The sequence below is a fragment of the Artibeus jamaicensis genome, unplaced genomic scaffold, assembly GCF_021234435.1.
Source record: "Artibeus jamaicensis isolate MK-2021 breed Jamaican fruit bat unplaced genomic scaffold, CSHL_Jam_final contig_3290, whole genome shotgun sequence".
Classification (NCBI taxonomy): domain Eukaryota; kingdom Metazoa; phylum Chordata; class Mammalia; order Chiroptera; family Phyllostomidae; genus Artibeus; species Artibeus jamaicensis.
The window spans coordinates 675,452-690,613 of record NW_026521779.1 but is presented as its reverse complement, the minus strand read 5'-3'; the positions used below and the strand labels follow the sequence as shown (position 1 = coordinate 690,613).

The window sequence follows — 15,162 nt, the reverse complement described above, 5'->3', positions numbered from 1 at the left end:
CAGGGCCCGCCTCTCTCCCGCACCACTGCGGCTCAACCCACCGCCTAGAGACGCGCATGCGTGCTTGCGCGATGCCTGCCGGGAGTTGTAGTTTCAGTGTGATGGGCAAGGCAATTCCAGTGGCAGCTCTCCGGTGCCGCAGCGCCCAAGGGACGAGACGGAAGTAGGGCGGCCGCCCCGGAGACCGAGGACGCTGGGTCTGCGGTCGCGGGACTCCGGCGACGAGCGCGGGGCTCAGGAAGGGCGCGGCGATAGGCCCCGGGGGAGGAGGCAGGGCAAGGCCAGGCTAGGGGGCTGTGGTCGGATTATCTAGCCTGGAAGATGCAGAAGAGGAAGGGAACCCCGGGACCCCCCGGCCGAGGCGCCGCCGCGGCCCGCCAGGTGAGTCAGTACCCTGCGGCCTAGGCCACCCTCCCTACCTGCCCCTCAGGGGAACCCGATCTCCACCCCCAGGTGAGCCCCGGTCCCCGCCCCCAAAATGAGGTTTGACCCCCCACAAATGCGGCCTACTCTATCTGGCACCTCAGCTGCTGGCGCCCCGCCCTATGCTTAGGGCCACCTGTTGCTGCAGCAGCTCCAATTGGTGAGGGAAAGGCCTCGACTTGAGATAAGGACAGGTACTGCTCCCCTGGCCTGAGCTCCCTTTGAACCGTCGCATCAGCCGGGCCAGGTCAGACTTTTTTTACCCCGGTTGTAAACATGGCACTGAGGCCCAGAATGGTGAAGACACCTACCTGCCCATGGTCATGGGAATTAACAGCTCGGCAGCTAAGGGCAAATCCAGAGGTGATCCCATTAGCCAACAGGACTGTGGCTGGGTCCCTTCTCCCTCTCTCCCTTCTCTTCTCTCCCAGGCACCACAAGAGTTATTTTTCTCAGCTTTGATGGAAGGAGCTCAGGCCATTGCTTAGTGCCAGGTGTTAGAGTCTGGCCAACCTGAAGGTCCCACTTGGCCTCTGTACATTGGATACTGGGCCTCACAGCTCCCAAACTCAGTTTCCCCATCTGTAAAATGGAGGCCCTAAGAGTCCCTGTGTCATAGGACAGTTATGAAGATTCATTGGGATCGTTTATGGATAATGCTAGAAAATAGCACTTAGTAAGTGTTACTATCATTGTTACTATTAGAAGGAGTCATATGTAATTGGTAATATTGGGCCATTTTTGATCTACAGAGAGGGCAGTTTTGTGTAATTCAATCTAATATTATCATGTCATGATGGGTCATTAACCAGGATAGGATAGATAGGAAGACAGTCTGTTACACAGCAAAGACCCCACTTTCAACATCATGTTATTGTAAGGGCTTCTGTTTGCTTTTGACACCTCCAGCCTTCCTGCATATCCCCCTCTGTTGAGGATGCTGGAAGGAAAAATGCCCAGGTGTGCGGAATGGCGGTGCCTTGGAGAGAATGTGGGGCCTGCTTTCCCCACTGCTCTCTGCTAGCAGTGCATCATGGGTACGGACTCAGAGCAAGAAACTGGGTCTCTCTACCTGCCCTTTGCCTCATGTTGATGTATGCTAAAGGGCCTGGCCAATCTTGGGACACCTGTTGCATTCTGGGCCTGTTCAAGACTTCTGGCACTCCCTAGGGAAATGGCTTTGCCAAGAGGCCTGGATTGTCTTCCTCCCAAGGGCACTCTGAGTCCATCATCGCTGCCTCTGGCTAGGTGAGGAGCACCCCAATGTCTAACTAAACTTTTGCTGTTCCCGCAGCTGGGCCTGCTGGTTGATCTCTCCCCAGATGGCCTGATGATCCCCGAGGATGGAGTTAACAATGAGGAACTAGAGGCTGAGTTCTTGGCTTTGGTTGGGGGCCCACCCCAAGCCCTGGAGAGGCTCAAAGGCAAAGGTGAGACACTCAACCCACCCATGGAACATTTCCTGAGCTCCCACTATGGGCCAGGCTCAGAGCTGGGTGCTAGGAAGACAGAGGAAAGGAGACAGAAAAGGTCTCTGCCCTCCTTAAACCCGAAGTCTGGGTTAAAGGTTAAATGGTCAACTCTGGACCCAGAGTAAGTGTTTGAATCCCAACTCTGCTACATACTGCCTGTGACTTAATATGTCTCACAACCTGTGTGGGCCTGTTTCCCCATCTATAAAATGGGAATAAACCACACTTATGTCACCAGAGTTAATCTTCTAGTGTTCTTAAAGGACTTCTTCACACTGGACCTGGTGAGTCATCCAGCCCACTGATCAGGGCTGGGATAAGGGAAGTACAGGGCAATGGGAGAGACCTATGATCTGGGAAGAGTTCATGGAGGGGGCACCCATGAAGGGTAGGGCCACATAAAGATTTGGGGAGTACTTCTGGGAGGGGTCACAGCACATGCAAAAGCTCTGGGGCAGATGGCAGTGGGCAGAGGATTCCAAAGTGGTCAAGTGGGGCTGGAGCCCAGAGGGCAAACGTAGCCTTTATACTTTCTAGGTAACACAGTTGATCCTCATTATCACAAATTTTGTATTTGTGAATTCACCTACTGGTTAAAATTTATTTGTAACCCCAAATCAATACATGCAGCTCTTTTGCAGTCATTCTTGGACATGCACAGAGCCACAAAAAGTTTGAGTAACCCAGCCTGCCCAGTGTCCCACAGTGAGGAAGTTCCAGAGCCAGAGTTTGAATGCAGGCTTTGTAAGGAAGGGATAAGGCCGGTGAGGTCCTCTGGGGAGCGGGATCATGCCTGCTGGCCCTAGGGCAGTGGGTGCCATGGAAGTGCCAAGAGAGAGACATGCTGCCCCATTGCCTGCTACCATATTCTTCGGGGCTGTGAGTGATCAGAATGGGAAACTGGGGTCTTTCGAAAGATCCTGATCCAGCTGGCACCTCCTCCTGCTGCCAGGTCCCCTCCCCATGGAAGCCATTGAGAAGATGGCCAACTTGTGCATGAGAGACCCAGATGAGGAGGAAGGGACAGACGATGAGGATGTGGAGGCTGACGATGATCTGCTGGTGAGTGTCCAGGTGGAGCAGAGGGCCTCCGCTCCCATTGTTTCCCCATCTGTCAGGCCCTCATGCAGCCTCCCGGCCTTGTGTCCATGCAGGCGGAACTAAATGAGGTCCTTGGGGAGGAGCAGAAGACTTTGGAGTCCCACCCTCCTGTGGCCCAGGTATATGTTCAACAACTCTATTCCCTGTAGCTCAGGGTTCAAGGCCTTCCCTTAAACCTCAGCCAGGTGATGGAACACTTCTGAACCCAAGTTCTCTGTACTAAGGAAGGGCATGATAATTTCTGTCCTTCCAAAGGGGGGAACAACTGGCACAGGGGTGACATGCCAGGTGAGCAGTAGGCCCTCAACCAAAGACACCTGCAGAGTGGACTGAGTTGGGTCATCACCCACCCACATCATGCTCTGGGCTCCTCCCACAGCCAATAGCCACGGCCCCCAGCCCAGGAGTGGAGGCCACCTTGCAGGAGAGGCTGGCCCTCTACCAGACAGCGATCGAAAGTGCTAGGCAAACTGGAGACAGTGCCAAGATGCGGCGCTATGACCGAGGACTTAAGGTGAGTGGGCAGACGGGAGAGTGCTGGGACCCTACCACTGCCCCTGTACTCAGCTCCAGGCTCTTTCAAAAGCCCCGTTTCCACATTCTCCCAGACACTGGAAAACCTGCTGGCCTCTGTCCAGAAGGGCAATGCCATCAATGAAGAGGACATCCCACCACCAGTTGCCGTGGGGAAGGGCCCAGTGGCCACATCCAGCCACACATCTACACCCACCCTGCCAGCCTCTATGAACCCGCCAGCCTCAGAACCCAGGGTCACAGTGGAGGGTCACAGTGGAGGGTCCTTGTCACTGGGCCTGGCTAAGCCCCAGCTGCCCTCAGGTAGGCCAAGTGCAGGGTTGCTGACCTGGGATGTCGGAGGATGCATTCAGCTGTTGGCCCCTGTGTGAGGGGGAAGGACCTGTACCTTCAGTAAAATATCTCACCGATTGTGAGATATTTTAAATACCCCTTCATTTCCCAGGTCTGCATGCCCCTGGAGTTCATGAATACTTTTTTGTGTGTGATGGTAAAATATGTGACATAACATGTGCCATTTTAACCATTTTTCAGTGTACAATTGAGTAGCATGTAGTTCGCTCACAATGTTGTGCAGCCACCACCTCTATTTCCCAAACTTCACCCCAAACAGAAAGACTGTCCCCATTAAACACTAACTCCCCATCTCTCTCCCCTATCTCCTAGTAGCCTCTATTCTATTTTCTATCTTAATGAATTTGCGTCTTCCAGATCTTTCATATAAGTAGAACCATACACTATTTGTCCTTTTCTGTCTGGCTTCCTTCACTTAGGATAACATTGCAGCCTGTGTCAGCACTCGATTCTTTTCTTAGGGCTGAGGAATTTCCCACATATAGAGTTTTAAGTGAAAAATTTTCAAGCACTCAGCTTGTCTGTCTTTTCTCCTAAAACTCACTTGGCTGGAGGACACACCTGCCTAGAGGTTTTCCTTCCCAACCTTCCCTTTTTGGGTCTCTCCTTCCACTACAGGAAAGGAGTACCCACTCCCTCCCTTCTAGAATCTGAACTCTGGGCTCTGCTCCAGGGGCAAATGGGAACCAATGAGATGACATAAAAGGCTGGCCTGGGGTTGAGAAATGTGGACATTGGGACTCTAAATCCTTCTGTGGCCAGGCTGGCCTCTAGGCCATTGTTTTTGGCAAAGTACAAGGAAGACTGTTGGAAATTGTCACCTGAAATTCTTGGCCAAAACCACCCAGATTTTCACAATTAGATTTTTGGCATATACCTCAGCAGGGGTTCGGAGAATCACGTGCCTTTGCAATAACAAGACTTCATCTCTTCCCATCTATTTGTTGGTGTGAAGCACTTTAAAAAAGGAAAAAAGAAAGCAGAAAAGGAATGAATGGGAATCAGGAGCTAAATGTTAGAAGGTGGACCCAGCCTTTACTATATCAGCAAGAGGTACCTTGCCAATAAAATTTTACCCTTGGTTTGTAAAAGGTGTTTATCAGAAAGTTTGAGATATTAATGTCATGCTCAATTATGTGCTAAGTATAATTGTAACAGTTGTTTAACACCAAAAGAAAAAATGTTTGACACAGAAATGTGCGATAATAAGTTAATCAAATATCAAGATGTTTAGTTTCGACCTGTAGATACCTTCTCAGGTGAGTGCCCCTGAACTTAAAGTCCTGGACCAGTTGTCCATCTGAGAAAGTACAGTACAGTCTGTTTCCCAGCTGTTTCTAGGTTAGTGGTCACTGGATGGTGTATCTACTGTGCTTTGTTTTTTATACCAACAATTGTACCTATTGCTTTCAATTTAGAGACACAAATGTCTTGAGCATATTCAAAACTAAATTACTATTTTTAAAAAGCAGATTAATCCTCTGTTTCCCAACTTCACCAACACACCACATAAATGTATTTTGGTGACAAATGTCTGATAGGGTGGTCAGAAAAAGGTTTTCAAGTGCCCATGTAGATCATGTTAAGATAAAATTCTTGGGGGACGTGGATACAATGAAGAGAAGATGTGAAATTCCCAACTGCAGAAGTGATTCCTGGGAAATATTTTATAAGTAAATGTTGATATATACTCAAAGGAATTGAAAGTAAGGACATGAAGAGAGATATGTAGACACGCATGTTCATAGCAGTATGACCAAAGGTAGAAGCAGCCCAAGTGTCTATGATGGATGAATGGGTAAAGAAAATAGTAGATCTTTACAATGAAATACTGTGCAGCCTTGAAAAGGAAAGGCATTCTGACACATGCTACAATGTGGGTGAACCTGTTGAATGTTATGCTAGATGAAATAAGCCAGTCAAAAAGAACAAATACTGTCTGATTCTACTTACATGAGGTCCCTAGGGGAGTCAGATTCATAGAGACAGAAAGAATGGTGGGAGCCAGGGACTGGGAGAAGGTGTGGGGAGTTAGTATTTAGTGGGGACAGAGTTCTAGTTTGGGAGGATGAAAGTGTTCTATTCCATGGGTGGATGGAGCTGATGGTTGTTCAACTAATGGATGTACTTAACACCACCAAACTGTATACTTGAAAATGGTTAAGATGGTGAATTTTGCCTTATACACATTTTGTCATGTTTCTTTTTAAGATTTTATTTATTTATTTGTAGAAAGAGGGGAAGGGAGGGAGAAAGAGAGGGAGAGAAACATCAATGTGTCATTGCCTCCCATGTGGCCACCACCGGGGACCTGGACCTGGCCTGCAACCCAGGCATGTGTCCCAGCTGGAAATTGAACCAGCGACCCATTGGTTCGCAGCCTGCACTCAATCCACTGAGCTACACCGGCCAGGGCTGCCATATTGTTTTTTAAGTGAATATTGGTAAGTTCCAAATCATCATGGTAGTTTAGAAGAGTGGTGTGATAGTTTTCTTTTTCACATGTCAATATTTGAAAGATACTGGGAATAACAACATTGGCTACTTTTGAAACTTAAGATGAAAAATTTTAGGTGCCAACTAAAAAATGCATAAGGGTACATAAAATTTTCCAAAATTTTCTGGGGAGCAAAACAGCAATGGTTCTGGAGCCTGTCAGGCCTAAATTGGTCCCACAATGCATTTTTCAGGCTTCATGACTTGGAAGAGACAGCATCCCCTCCCTGAGCTATAGTTCCGACATCTATAAAATGGGCCTAAGAACAGTCTTTGTTGTGAGAATAGAAATGGTTTGTACCCTGCTCTCCTTCCAGGTCCCTGCAGCACCGGCCCCCTGGCTCAGTTGCAGAGCCGCCAACGCGAGTACAAGCTGGCTGCTCTCCACGCCAAGCAGCAGGGGGATACCTCCACGGCCGCCAGGCACTTCCGTGTGGCCAAGGTGTGTCCAAACTGATGGACAGGTTCAGGTATAAAGAATAGGATACTTCCAACATTACATGATGTCAAAGATCATGGGCGCTGAAGTCAGATACACCTAAATTTAAATCCTGGCTTGATTACTCTCTAGGTGTTATTTGCTGCATCTCTTGCAACCTTAGTTTACCCTTTCTGTGAAATGGGCCTAAGTGTGAAGAGGCTTGAGCAAGATTGGGCTAAGGAAGGGGCAGATTGGGAGTCCACTGTCACATGGCAGGGCATGGAGGCTCCGCCTAGGGTTCCGGCTCCAGTTGTTGCCTCTCTTGACCACCTTCCTTCTCACAGAGCTTTGATGCTGTTTTGGAGGCTCTGAGCCGGGGGGAGCCTGTGGACCTGTCTCGCTTGCCTCCTCCACCTGGTGAGTGCCCTATCTACCCACACTCCAGGACTATTGGAGGCCTCCACTGACTTCTTCCTGATACTGCTGCCTCCACTGGTCAGGACTGAGACCCAGTCAGGCCACACCAGTCTGAGTGGGGGTGGGGTGGCCACAAGCAAGCCTTTCATCACACTGGACTTTTCTGCCCCCCCAGACCAGCTGCCCCCAGATCCACCATCACCACAGCTGCAGCCTCCAACTCCCAGCACGGTGCCATCTACACCAGGTAGGCTACTGGGACTTTGGGTGGACAGATTAGAGCAAGACAGTCTCTCCTTCCAAGACTCTTAACCCTGCCCCTCAACCCCATTGGGCTCAGAGGTCCCTCCACCCCCGAGGACTCTTCTGGAGGCACTGGAGCAGCGGATGGAGCGATACCACGTGGCCGCAGCCCAGGCTAAGGCCAAGGGAGACCAGCGGAAGGCTCGCATGCATGAGCGCATTGTCAAGGTGCATGGGGGCTAAGTGGGTGGGTGGGCAGCCCCTGGAGACCGTGCCCAGGGAATCCTAACACCTGTGTCCTCCACAGCAATACCAAGATGCCATTCGAGCGCACAAGGCTGGCCGAGCCGTGGATGTGGCTGAGCTGCCTGTGCCCCCAGGTAGGCCCTGCCCCCACCCTACTCCTCCAGTCCCTGAGCCTTTGCCGGTACAATTCCTTCTGACTATACAGGCTCAGGGAGTTGATTGCTACACATTCAGGAATTCTGCAAGCTTGTTAGACAATCGGTACCTTAAGTCAGTACAGTGGGAGTGTTTACACCATGGAAATCAGCAAACACTAAAAATCAGGGGGTTTTATTTGAAGAGCCTGTTGGCCAGCCTCCTGCTGACCTGTCTTTCCTTTTCTTTTGTTTGACTCACTCCTTCCTAGTCATCGGTTCTTTAGCTTTATGATACCTACTTGGCCTCCCATTAACCCCCCAGTGGGTTTGAGGCCTCCTCTGGGTTCTCAGAGCTGCCTGTCTATCCCCACTGAGAACAGTGATATCTGTCCTTTGGTCCCCTAGAAGTACCCCCAGGCCCAGGACCACCCCTTGTAGCTGGCACAGCATCTCACAGTGCTTCCTTGTTGGAATCTGTCCAGTCAAGGCCCAGGGTCAGGCAAGAGGCAAGAGGAAGGTTGACATGGTCTGGTGTCCATACCAAACCACCGGCAGCTCTTTCCCACATTTAAAGTGGCTTCAAAGGCCTAAAGCTCCTTTGGAGGGGGAGGAACCCACCTGTACACCATTCACTATGGTGGCATGGCCCTCTCCCTCCTGACCGGGCCCCAACTGGCCGCCCAGGCTTTCCCCCTATCCAGGGCCTAGAGGCCTCCGAGTCCACCCAGCCGAGCCTGGTGGGGGTCCTGGAGACTGCCATGAAGCTGGCCAACCAGGATGAAGGCCCAGAGGATGAAGAGGATGAGGACCCTAAGAAGGTATGAGGGTCCTTCAAGGGCAGGGCCCTTGAAGTGAGGCAAGGAGTGGTGGCAGCAACGTAAACTCTGACAGTCCCAGCCTTGAGCCGGAAAGAACTGGCCTGTCCTGGCCTTGCCACCTCCTGACCATATGGTCATGGGCAAGTCATTTTATTCTCTGAGGCTCAGTCTCCTCATCTGTAAAGTGGGCATAGTTGTAGTCCCTGCTTCTCAGAGCTGTTGCAAGGATTCAGTAAGAAAGGACTGTATATTTACTTAGTGCTGAGGAAGCAGAAACTAAGGTGGTCACTGTTGTCAGTGTCAGGCCCTCACCATTTGGGGAGTGGCCTCATCATAGATTCTGGGAAAGCTCTGACTTCCTCTCCATCCTTCAGCAGCCCAACAGCCCTGCGGCCCCCACGGCCCAGCCCAAGGTCCCATCCTCAAGGGCACCCCAGCTAGGATCCACTTCAGCAACCAAAGCAGCCCCCAAAGGCACATCCACCAGAGGTAAGTATCCCCTGTTCACCCTGCTGCCCATCACCTGGCCATGGGCTGGACTGCATTCACAGATGCTCCTATGCCCACAGCCCAGCAGCAGCTAGCCTTCCTTGAGGGCCGAAAGAAGCAGCTCTTACAGGCCGCATTGCGAGCCAAGCAGAAGAACGACGTGGAGGGTGCCAAGATGCACTTGCGCCAGGCCAAGGGGCTGGATCCCATGCTGGAGGCCTCACGCAATGGGCTGCCTGTGGATATCACCAAGGTGAAACCTCTAGGCCTGCTGAACCTTCCCAGGTGCTCACCTGTTGGACCTGGCCACTTAACAGCCATGTGACTTGGAATATATTAGTCAGGGTTCAGGCTAAGCTGCTATAACAAATAGATCCCTCATGAGAGAGTGGTTAGACAAGACAGATATTTACGTTTTTTGCATGTAGTGGTCAGGATGCTTTGGGCTCTTTTAAAGAAACTCCAGAGCCCAGGTTCTTTCTATTTTGTTGTTTTGCCACACCTGGGGAGGTTTTCCTTATCAACATGGTCCAAGTGGAGCACTTGGACCACTAATCTCTCTGCATCCTGTCTGTGGGAAGCCATGAGGGAGAAAAATTGCAGGCCAAGAAGTTTCCTCAAAGAAAGTGGCATAGAGTTGCCATCATTCCTGCTCACCTCTCATTGGTCAGAACTGAGTCACATAGCTGGACCTAGCTGCAAGGGAGGCTGGAACATTTTCTTACAGGGCTACCATGTGCCAAGGCAGAACTCTGTTACTAGGGAAGAGGGTGTGGATCAGATTTGGGGGAAACAGTTAACAGATTCTGCCATTTTTGTTAGAACCATCTACTTCTCTAAGTGTTACTTTTCTCTTTGAGGAGAAGAAAGAGCAGGGACAGGGGACATAGGAATAGTTGGGGAAGGCCTCTTCAAGGAGGGGTTAGGGTGGGCCTGCTCATTGCTGACCATCAGGCCTTTCCCCATGAGCCTTGACCTTTCAGGTGCCGCCTGCCCCTGTCAACAAGGATGACTTTGCCCTGGTCCAGCGTCCTGGCCCCGGTCTGTCTCAGGAGTCTGCCCGGCGCTATGGTGAACTCACCAAGCTTCTGAGGCAGCAGCATGAGGTAAGGGGACCCCTGGCCCACGTCAGCAGGCCTCCTCCTGGGTCATGGTCCTTCAACCCTCCCTTCACTGTCTTCTGCCTCACCAGATGTGTCTGAATCACTCCAACCAGTTCACCCACCTGGGCAACATTGCCGAAACCAGCAAGTGAGTGCCCCTATGCCCACCTCTGCCTGGGTGTGACCCTGTGCCTGCCTCTGGGACCAAAGACCTGAGCAGGGCCCTCTTGTGGCAGATTTGAGAAATTGGCAGAGGACTGTAAGCGGAGCATGGAGACCCTGAAGCAGGCCTTCGCCCGGGGTCTTCCCACACCCACTGCCCGCTTTGAGCAGAGAACCTTCAGTGTCATCAAGTAAGGCTCCCAAAGGCCCCTGGCTCAGATGCCCATTTGAGGAGGGATTTTCCCTCCCCAGAAGCTGACGGGTGGTGGGAGCACAGCACATGTAAGGGTCCTAAGGCAGGCATGAGGTACAAGTGAAGGACAGCAGGTGAGGGGGTGTTGGCAGTGACACATTTGGAAACGGGGAAGATGTAGTGAGTGCAGAAGTGAGCCCTGTCCTGGGAGCCTGTGTGAACCCTCGGGATGGCGGTTGTTGGTCCTGCTCCAGTTAAGTGTTCCCACACCCTGGATGGTTGGAATCATTTTTTCCCACTTGCAGATGAGGTTAGATGCAGCCACTGGGATAACCTAGGATAACCACCTAGGAAAACCTACACCATTTGCTATTTCTGCATCCCCGGCTCCCCATCATTTCCTCTCTGCCTGTTGGCCCCAGTTGGCTCCTTTCCTGCCACACAGACCTCTTTTTGGTCCCTCAAATATACCAAGCATGTTCCCACTCAGGGCCTCCACCCCTGTGGTTTACCCTGCCCAGACCCTCTTCCCCAGGCCTCCACATTGCACGCCCTGCTTGACACCCAGCATCGCTAATAATGTTGGCCCTCACCGATCACCCTGTAGAAAGCAGCCCCTCCAGAGCACACTTCCATCTTTCCCCTGTTTTAATTCTTTCAGAGTTGCTTTGTTTCTTTATTTATATAGTCATTGGTCATCTTCCCACTCAGCCAGCTCAGGCTCCTTGAGCACAGAGACAGGTCTCTCTCATTTACTTCTGTATCCCCAGCAATGAGGACACAGGCTGGCACACAGTAGGGGCTCCAAAAATATTGCTAAGTGAAAGAAAGTTTCCCCAACCACGAGGCAACTGGCTGGCACATAGTAGGTACTCAGGTAATGTCAAATGAAGAGAAGGCCCCACAGCAGCTAGGGCACTGGCTGGTGCAAAGTTGGTACTAAATAAAGACATGCAAACTAAAGAAAGGACCCAAAAGTTAGTCATTGGCAGAACTGGACAGAGAACTCAAGTTTGTCTAATTTTAAAACTGGAGCCCAGGATCTGAGACACCCCCAAAGGCCAGGGTGGGGCTTGTCCCCTGCCCCCACCGGAGGAAAAGAAGGGCAGGCAGTAGGGCTGAGGTGCCTCTGTCTCCCCGCCTGTCCTCCCGGAAGGATCTTCCCGGACCTCAGCAGCAATGACATGCTCCTGTTCATCGTGAAGGGCATCAGCCTGCCCACACCTCCAGGTGAGGGAGCATCATGCAGGGGTCAGGGCCGTGGGCACCATCTCTCTGCCCAGCCGTGACCCTTCTTTGCCCACAGGGCTCTCCCCTGGCGATCTGGATGTCTTCGTTCGGTTCGATTTCCCCTATCCCAATGTGGTATGTAGAGAGCCAAAGAAATATGGGCTTAAGCCCCATCAGGATGGGAAGTGGGTTGAGCACGGGTCCCAGGCCAGGCCCCAGCCCCTGAGCCTTCCTGCCTCCTGTCTGGTCCCAGGAAGAAGCTCAGAAAGACAAGACCAGTGTGATCAAGAACACAGACTCCCCTGGTGAGATACGAGCAACGGGGAGCCCCACCCCCTGCAGCAAGAACGTGAGCCTAACTCCTCTCTCCTTCCCTGGGCAGAGTTCAAGGAGCAGTTCAAACTCTGCATCAACCGTAGTCACCGAGGCTTCCGAAGGGCAATACAGACCAAAGGCATCAAGTTCGAAGTGGTCCATAAGGGGTGAGCTGGGGGCCAGGCACTGCACGGACTCTGGGGGCGGGGAGGTGTCCCTGAGCCAACCACCCTGTTCCCCTCACATACACAGGGGGCTGTTCAAGACCGACCGGGTTCTGGGTACAGCCCAGCTGAAGCTGGATGCCCTGGAGACGGCATGTGAGGTCCGGGAGATCCTTGAGGTAAGAGGTGGACGTGAATTTGAATGTTCTAGTATGGCTGTGTCACTCGTTGATATCACTCAAATGCTCCCTGCCCTGAGCTTCCCAAGGGTCCTCTCTGCTGACCCAGCCTCTCCCCTGGGAGTCCAAGACCTCCTTACTTCCAGCCCTAAATACCCCTGTGCCCTGTTCCACTATGACCAGTTGGCATCTCAGTCATACTCATGGGCCCATGTTTTGTAAATCACCTTGGTTGTTCCTGACCCCAGTCCTGAGACTCCAGTTGCTGCCTGTTTCCCAATATCCTCTTCTGACTCCAACCCAGGTCCTGGATGGTCGCCGGCCCACTGGAGGGCGGCTGGAGGTCATGGTCCGGATTCGAGAGCCACTGACAGCCCAGCAGTTGGAGACAATAACTGAGAGGTGGCTGGTCATCGATCCTGTGCCAGCAGCTGTGCCCACAGTGAGACCCCACCCAGCAGTAACCAGGGAGGGAGGCTTGGTTCAAGGGGAGCCGAGACTCACAAGACTGGTTTTGTCCTCTGCAGCAGGTTGCTGGACCCAAAGGGAAGGCCCCTTCCATTCCTGCCCCTGTGAGGGAGCCAGCAAACAGGTCGGTGGTTGGGCCGGGCCATGCTGGAAAGAACCGCCCCCTTCCCATCTCAGCCCTTCCTGGACAGTACCTCATGAGGCACAGATTTTAATGTGTCTCTTCCCCACTTTAAAGCCTTTCCTGGCTCCCTTTTGTCTGGAGAATCATGTTTAAACTCTTCAGCTTAATCTTTAAGACCTTTTTTGATCTATTGTCAGTATATCCAACCATCTCTCCCCCCATTCCCTCCTGTTGGTTCATGGCCACACCTAGTTTTTCCTCTGAGCTTCTATGTTACAGTGCCCTGACTACTTTTACCCAGACACTTGTTCCTGGCTCCTCTGCCTAACTGATTCCTGTGGGTCTCAAATTGCCTGTTGCCTCCTCTAGGAAGCTTTCCTTGACTGCTTGGCATTGCAGTTGCTTGGGTGTACAGTGCAGTTGCCTAGACGTACATTGTCACCTCTAGGCTGTGGGCTTAGCAGCAACACTTATTGGCCTGGCTTGTCTCTGCCTGTTCCCCAATGCCCAGCATGTCAAATGAATGGGTTCAAGGATCAAGATCCTCACAGATCCTCATCCCTCTCCCCACTCCATAGATCCAGCCGGCCCCTGCATAGTCTCAGCGTGCTGGCCTTTGACCAGGAGCGTCTGGAGCGGAAGGTGGGTTTCCATCCACTGGGCTTGGTGGGGCAGGATTGGGGGGTCTTGCAGGCTCAGACAGGGCTCTCACAGCCCTCTCTGTACCCTGTAGATCCTGGCCTTCAGGCAGGCACGGCGGCCAGTGCCCCCAGAGGTTGTCCAGCAGTACCAGGATATCATGCATCGCAGCCAGTGGCAGAGAGCACAGCTGGAGCAGGGGGGCCCAGCCATCCGGCGGGGTAGGGGCTTGGGGACAGGCACTCAGGGGAGGGGCTTGGGGACAGGCACTCGGGTGAGGTGCAGTGGCAGTGGCCCCATTTTGACCCTGTCCCACTCTCAGAATACATGGCCCATCTGGAACGTCAGCTGCAATTCTATACAGAGGCTGCCCGCCGCCTCGGCAGTGAAGGCAGCAGGGTGAGCTGGCTGGGGTTCGGGTGGGCACAGGGGGACTGGGGCTGCCAGGGGCTTCCCACTGACCTCCCATTGGGTCCCCAGGAACCCGCAAAGGAGGCACTCTACAGGCGGAACCTGGTTGAGAATGAGGTGAGCAGCTCAGATGTTGGGGAGGGGGGTGAGCAGCTGTGACTGTGGCCCCCACTCACCACAGCGTTCTCTCCTGCAGCTGCAACGGCTCCGCAGGTGAGGGGCTGATGGTGCTGGCAGCCCCTGGAGATGGGGGAGCAGGCTTGAGGCCCCGGTGCTGGGAGGAGCTGACACTGCCACGGCCTCAGACCAGACAAGCAGACAATCAGCGGACAATCAGCTCTGGATGGACTCGTCCCCTGCTGGGCCCACCCAGCCCCGGCAGGGGGCACTGGGGATGGTGCCCGCCAGCCAGCCTGTGCCCCTGGCCTGTTCCAGAGGTGGGAAAGCGGCCAGGACCAAGCCCTGAGAGCCCCTGCAAGCACTTTACATCCTGCCCCTCCCTAGCCTTAACCCTAAGCCCATTCACACCCCAAAGAAGCCTCTGAGACCAGCTAGAACCTGGCTGGTTCCCCAGGGGGGTGCCCTGGTCCAGCTCGGCCCCAGGGCTCACACATGGAATAAACAGCCAGGGCCATATCTGGTGCTCCATCTTCGTTTCTCACCCTGGGTGGCTGGGTTGGGTGTCCCCTTCCCCCTCCCCCACCCTGGGGTGATGAAGGGAGGTGCCTAAGAGAGCAGCAGCCTGGGAGGGGGAGTGTCCCTAAAGGATGTGTTCTTGCCCGCGAAGGCCGTGCATTGGTCATGGAGTCTGCGACCTGCTCAAGGGCACCTGCGCCACCATGCATTCGATCTTCATGTGTACACCCAGATATGCCTGGTGGCCTTGGGCACGTCTGGGTTTACAGGTGTGGTTGGGCCCTATGTGGTGGTGCTCGGTGACCCACGTGTGTCTTGGCCTCGAAAGGCAGCCCTGCCACTCACTAGCCACGGAACCTGGATCAAATTGCCTGATGCATTTAGCAT

The 15,162-nt window shown here is 53.0% G+C and overlaps 1 protein-coding gene across 4 annotated transcripts; it reads left to right on the top strand.

Moving 5' to 3' along the window:
- Positions 1-85: 85 nt before the first annotated feature.
- On the top strand, positions 86-14,775 carry CC2D1A (coiled-coil and C2 domain containing 1A). Of its 4 annotated transcripts, none has more exons than XM_037145791.2 (29): positions 86-381; positions 1,718-1,853; positions 2,848-2,957; positions 3,050-3,115; positions 3,376-3,510; positions 3,605-3,833; positions 6,698-6,822; positions 7,146-7,218; positions 7,394-7,465; positions 7,559-7,689; positions 7,769-7,841; positions 8,529-8,662; positions 9,040-9,151; positions 9,232-9,404; positions 10,135-10,257; positions 10,344-10,402; positions 10,491-10,607; positions 11,766-11,839; positions 11,916-11,974; positions 12,093-12,144; positions 12,222-12,321; positions 12,407-12,497; positions 12,802-12,939; positions 13,028-13,089; positions 13,668-13,731; positions 13,823-13,949; positions 14,051-14,127; positions 14,209-14,256; positions 14,336-14,775. In XM_037145791.2, exons 1-29 carry the CDS (start codon positions 322-324, stop codon positions 14,354-14,356), a joined length of 2,841 nt encoding a protein of 946 aa, XP_037001686.2. In that variant the 5' UTR covers positions 86-321; the 3' UTR covers positions 14,357-14,775. The 4 variants fall into 4 exon arrangements, with proteins under 4 accessions (XP_037001686.2, XP_037001684.2, XP_037001685.2 ...); XM_037145789.2 differs by having other exon boundaries at positions 13,025-13,089; XM_037145790.2 differs by having other exon boundaries at positions 9,037-9,151.
- The last annotated feature ends 387 nt before the right edge of the window (positions 14,776-15,162 follow it).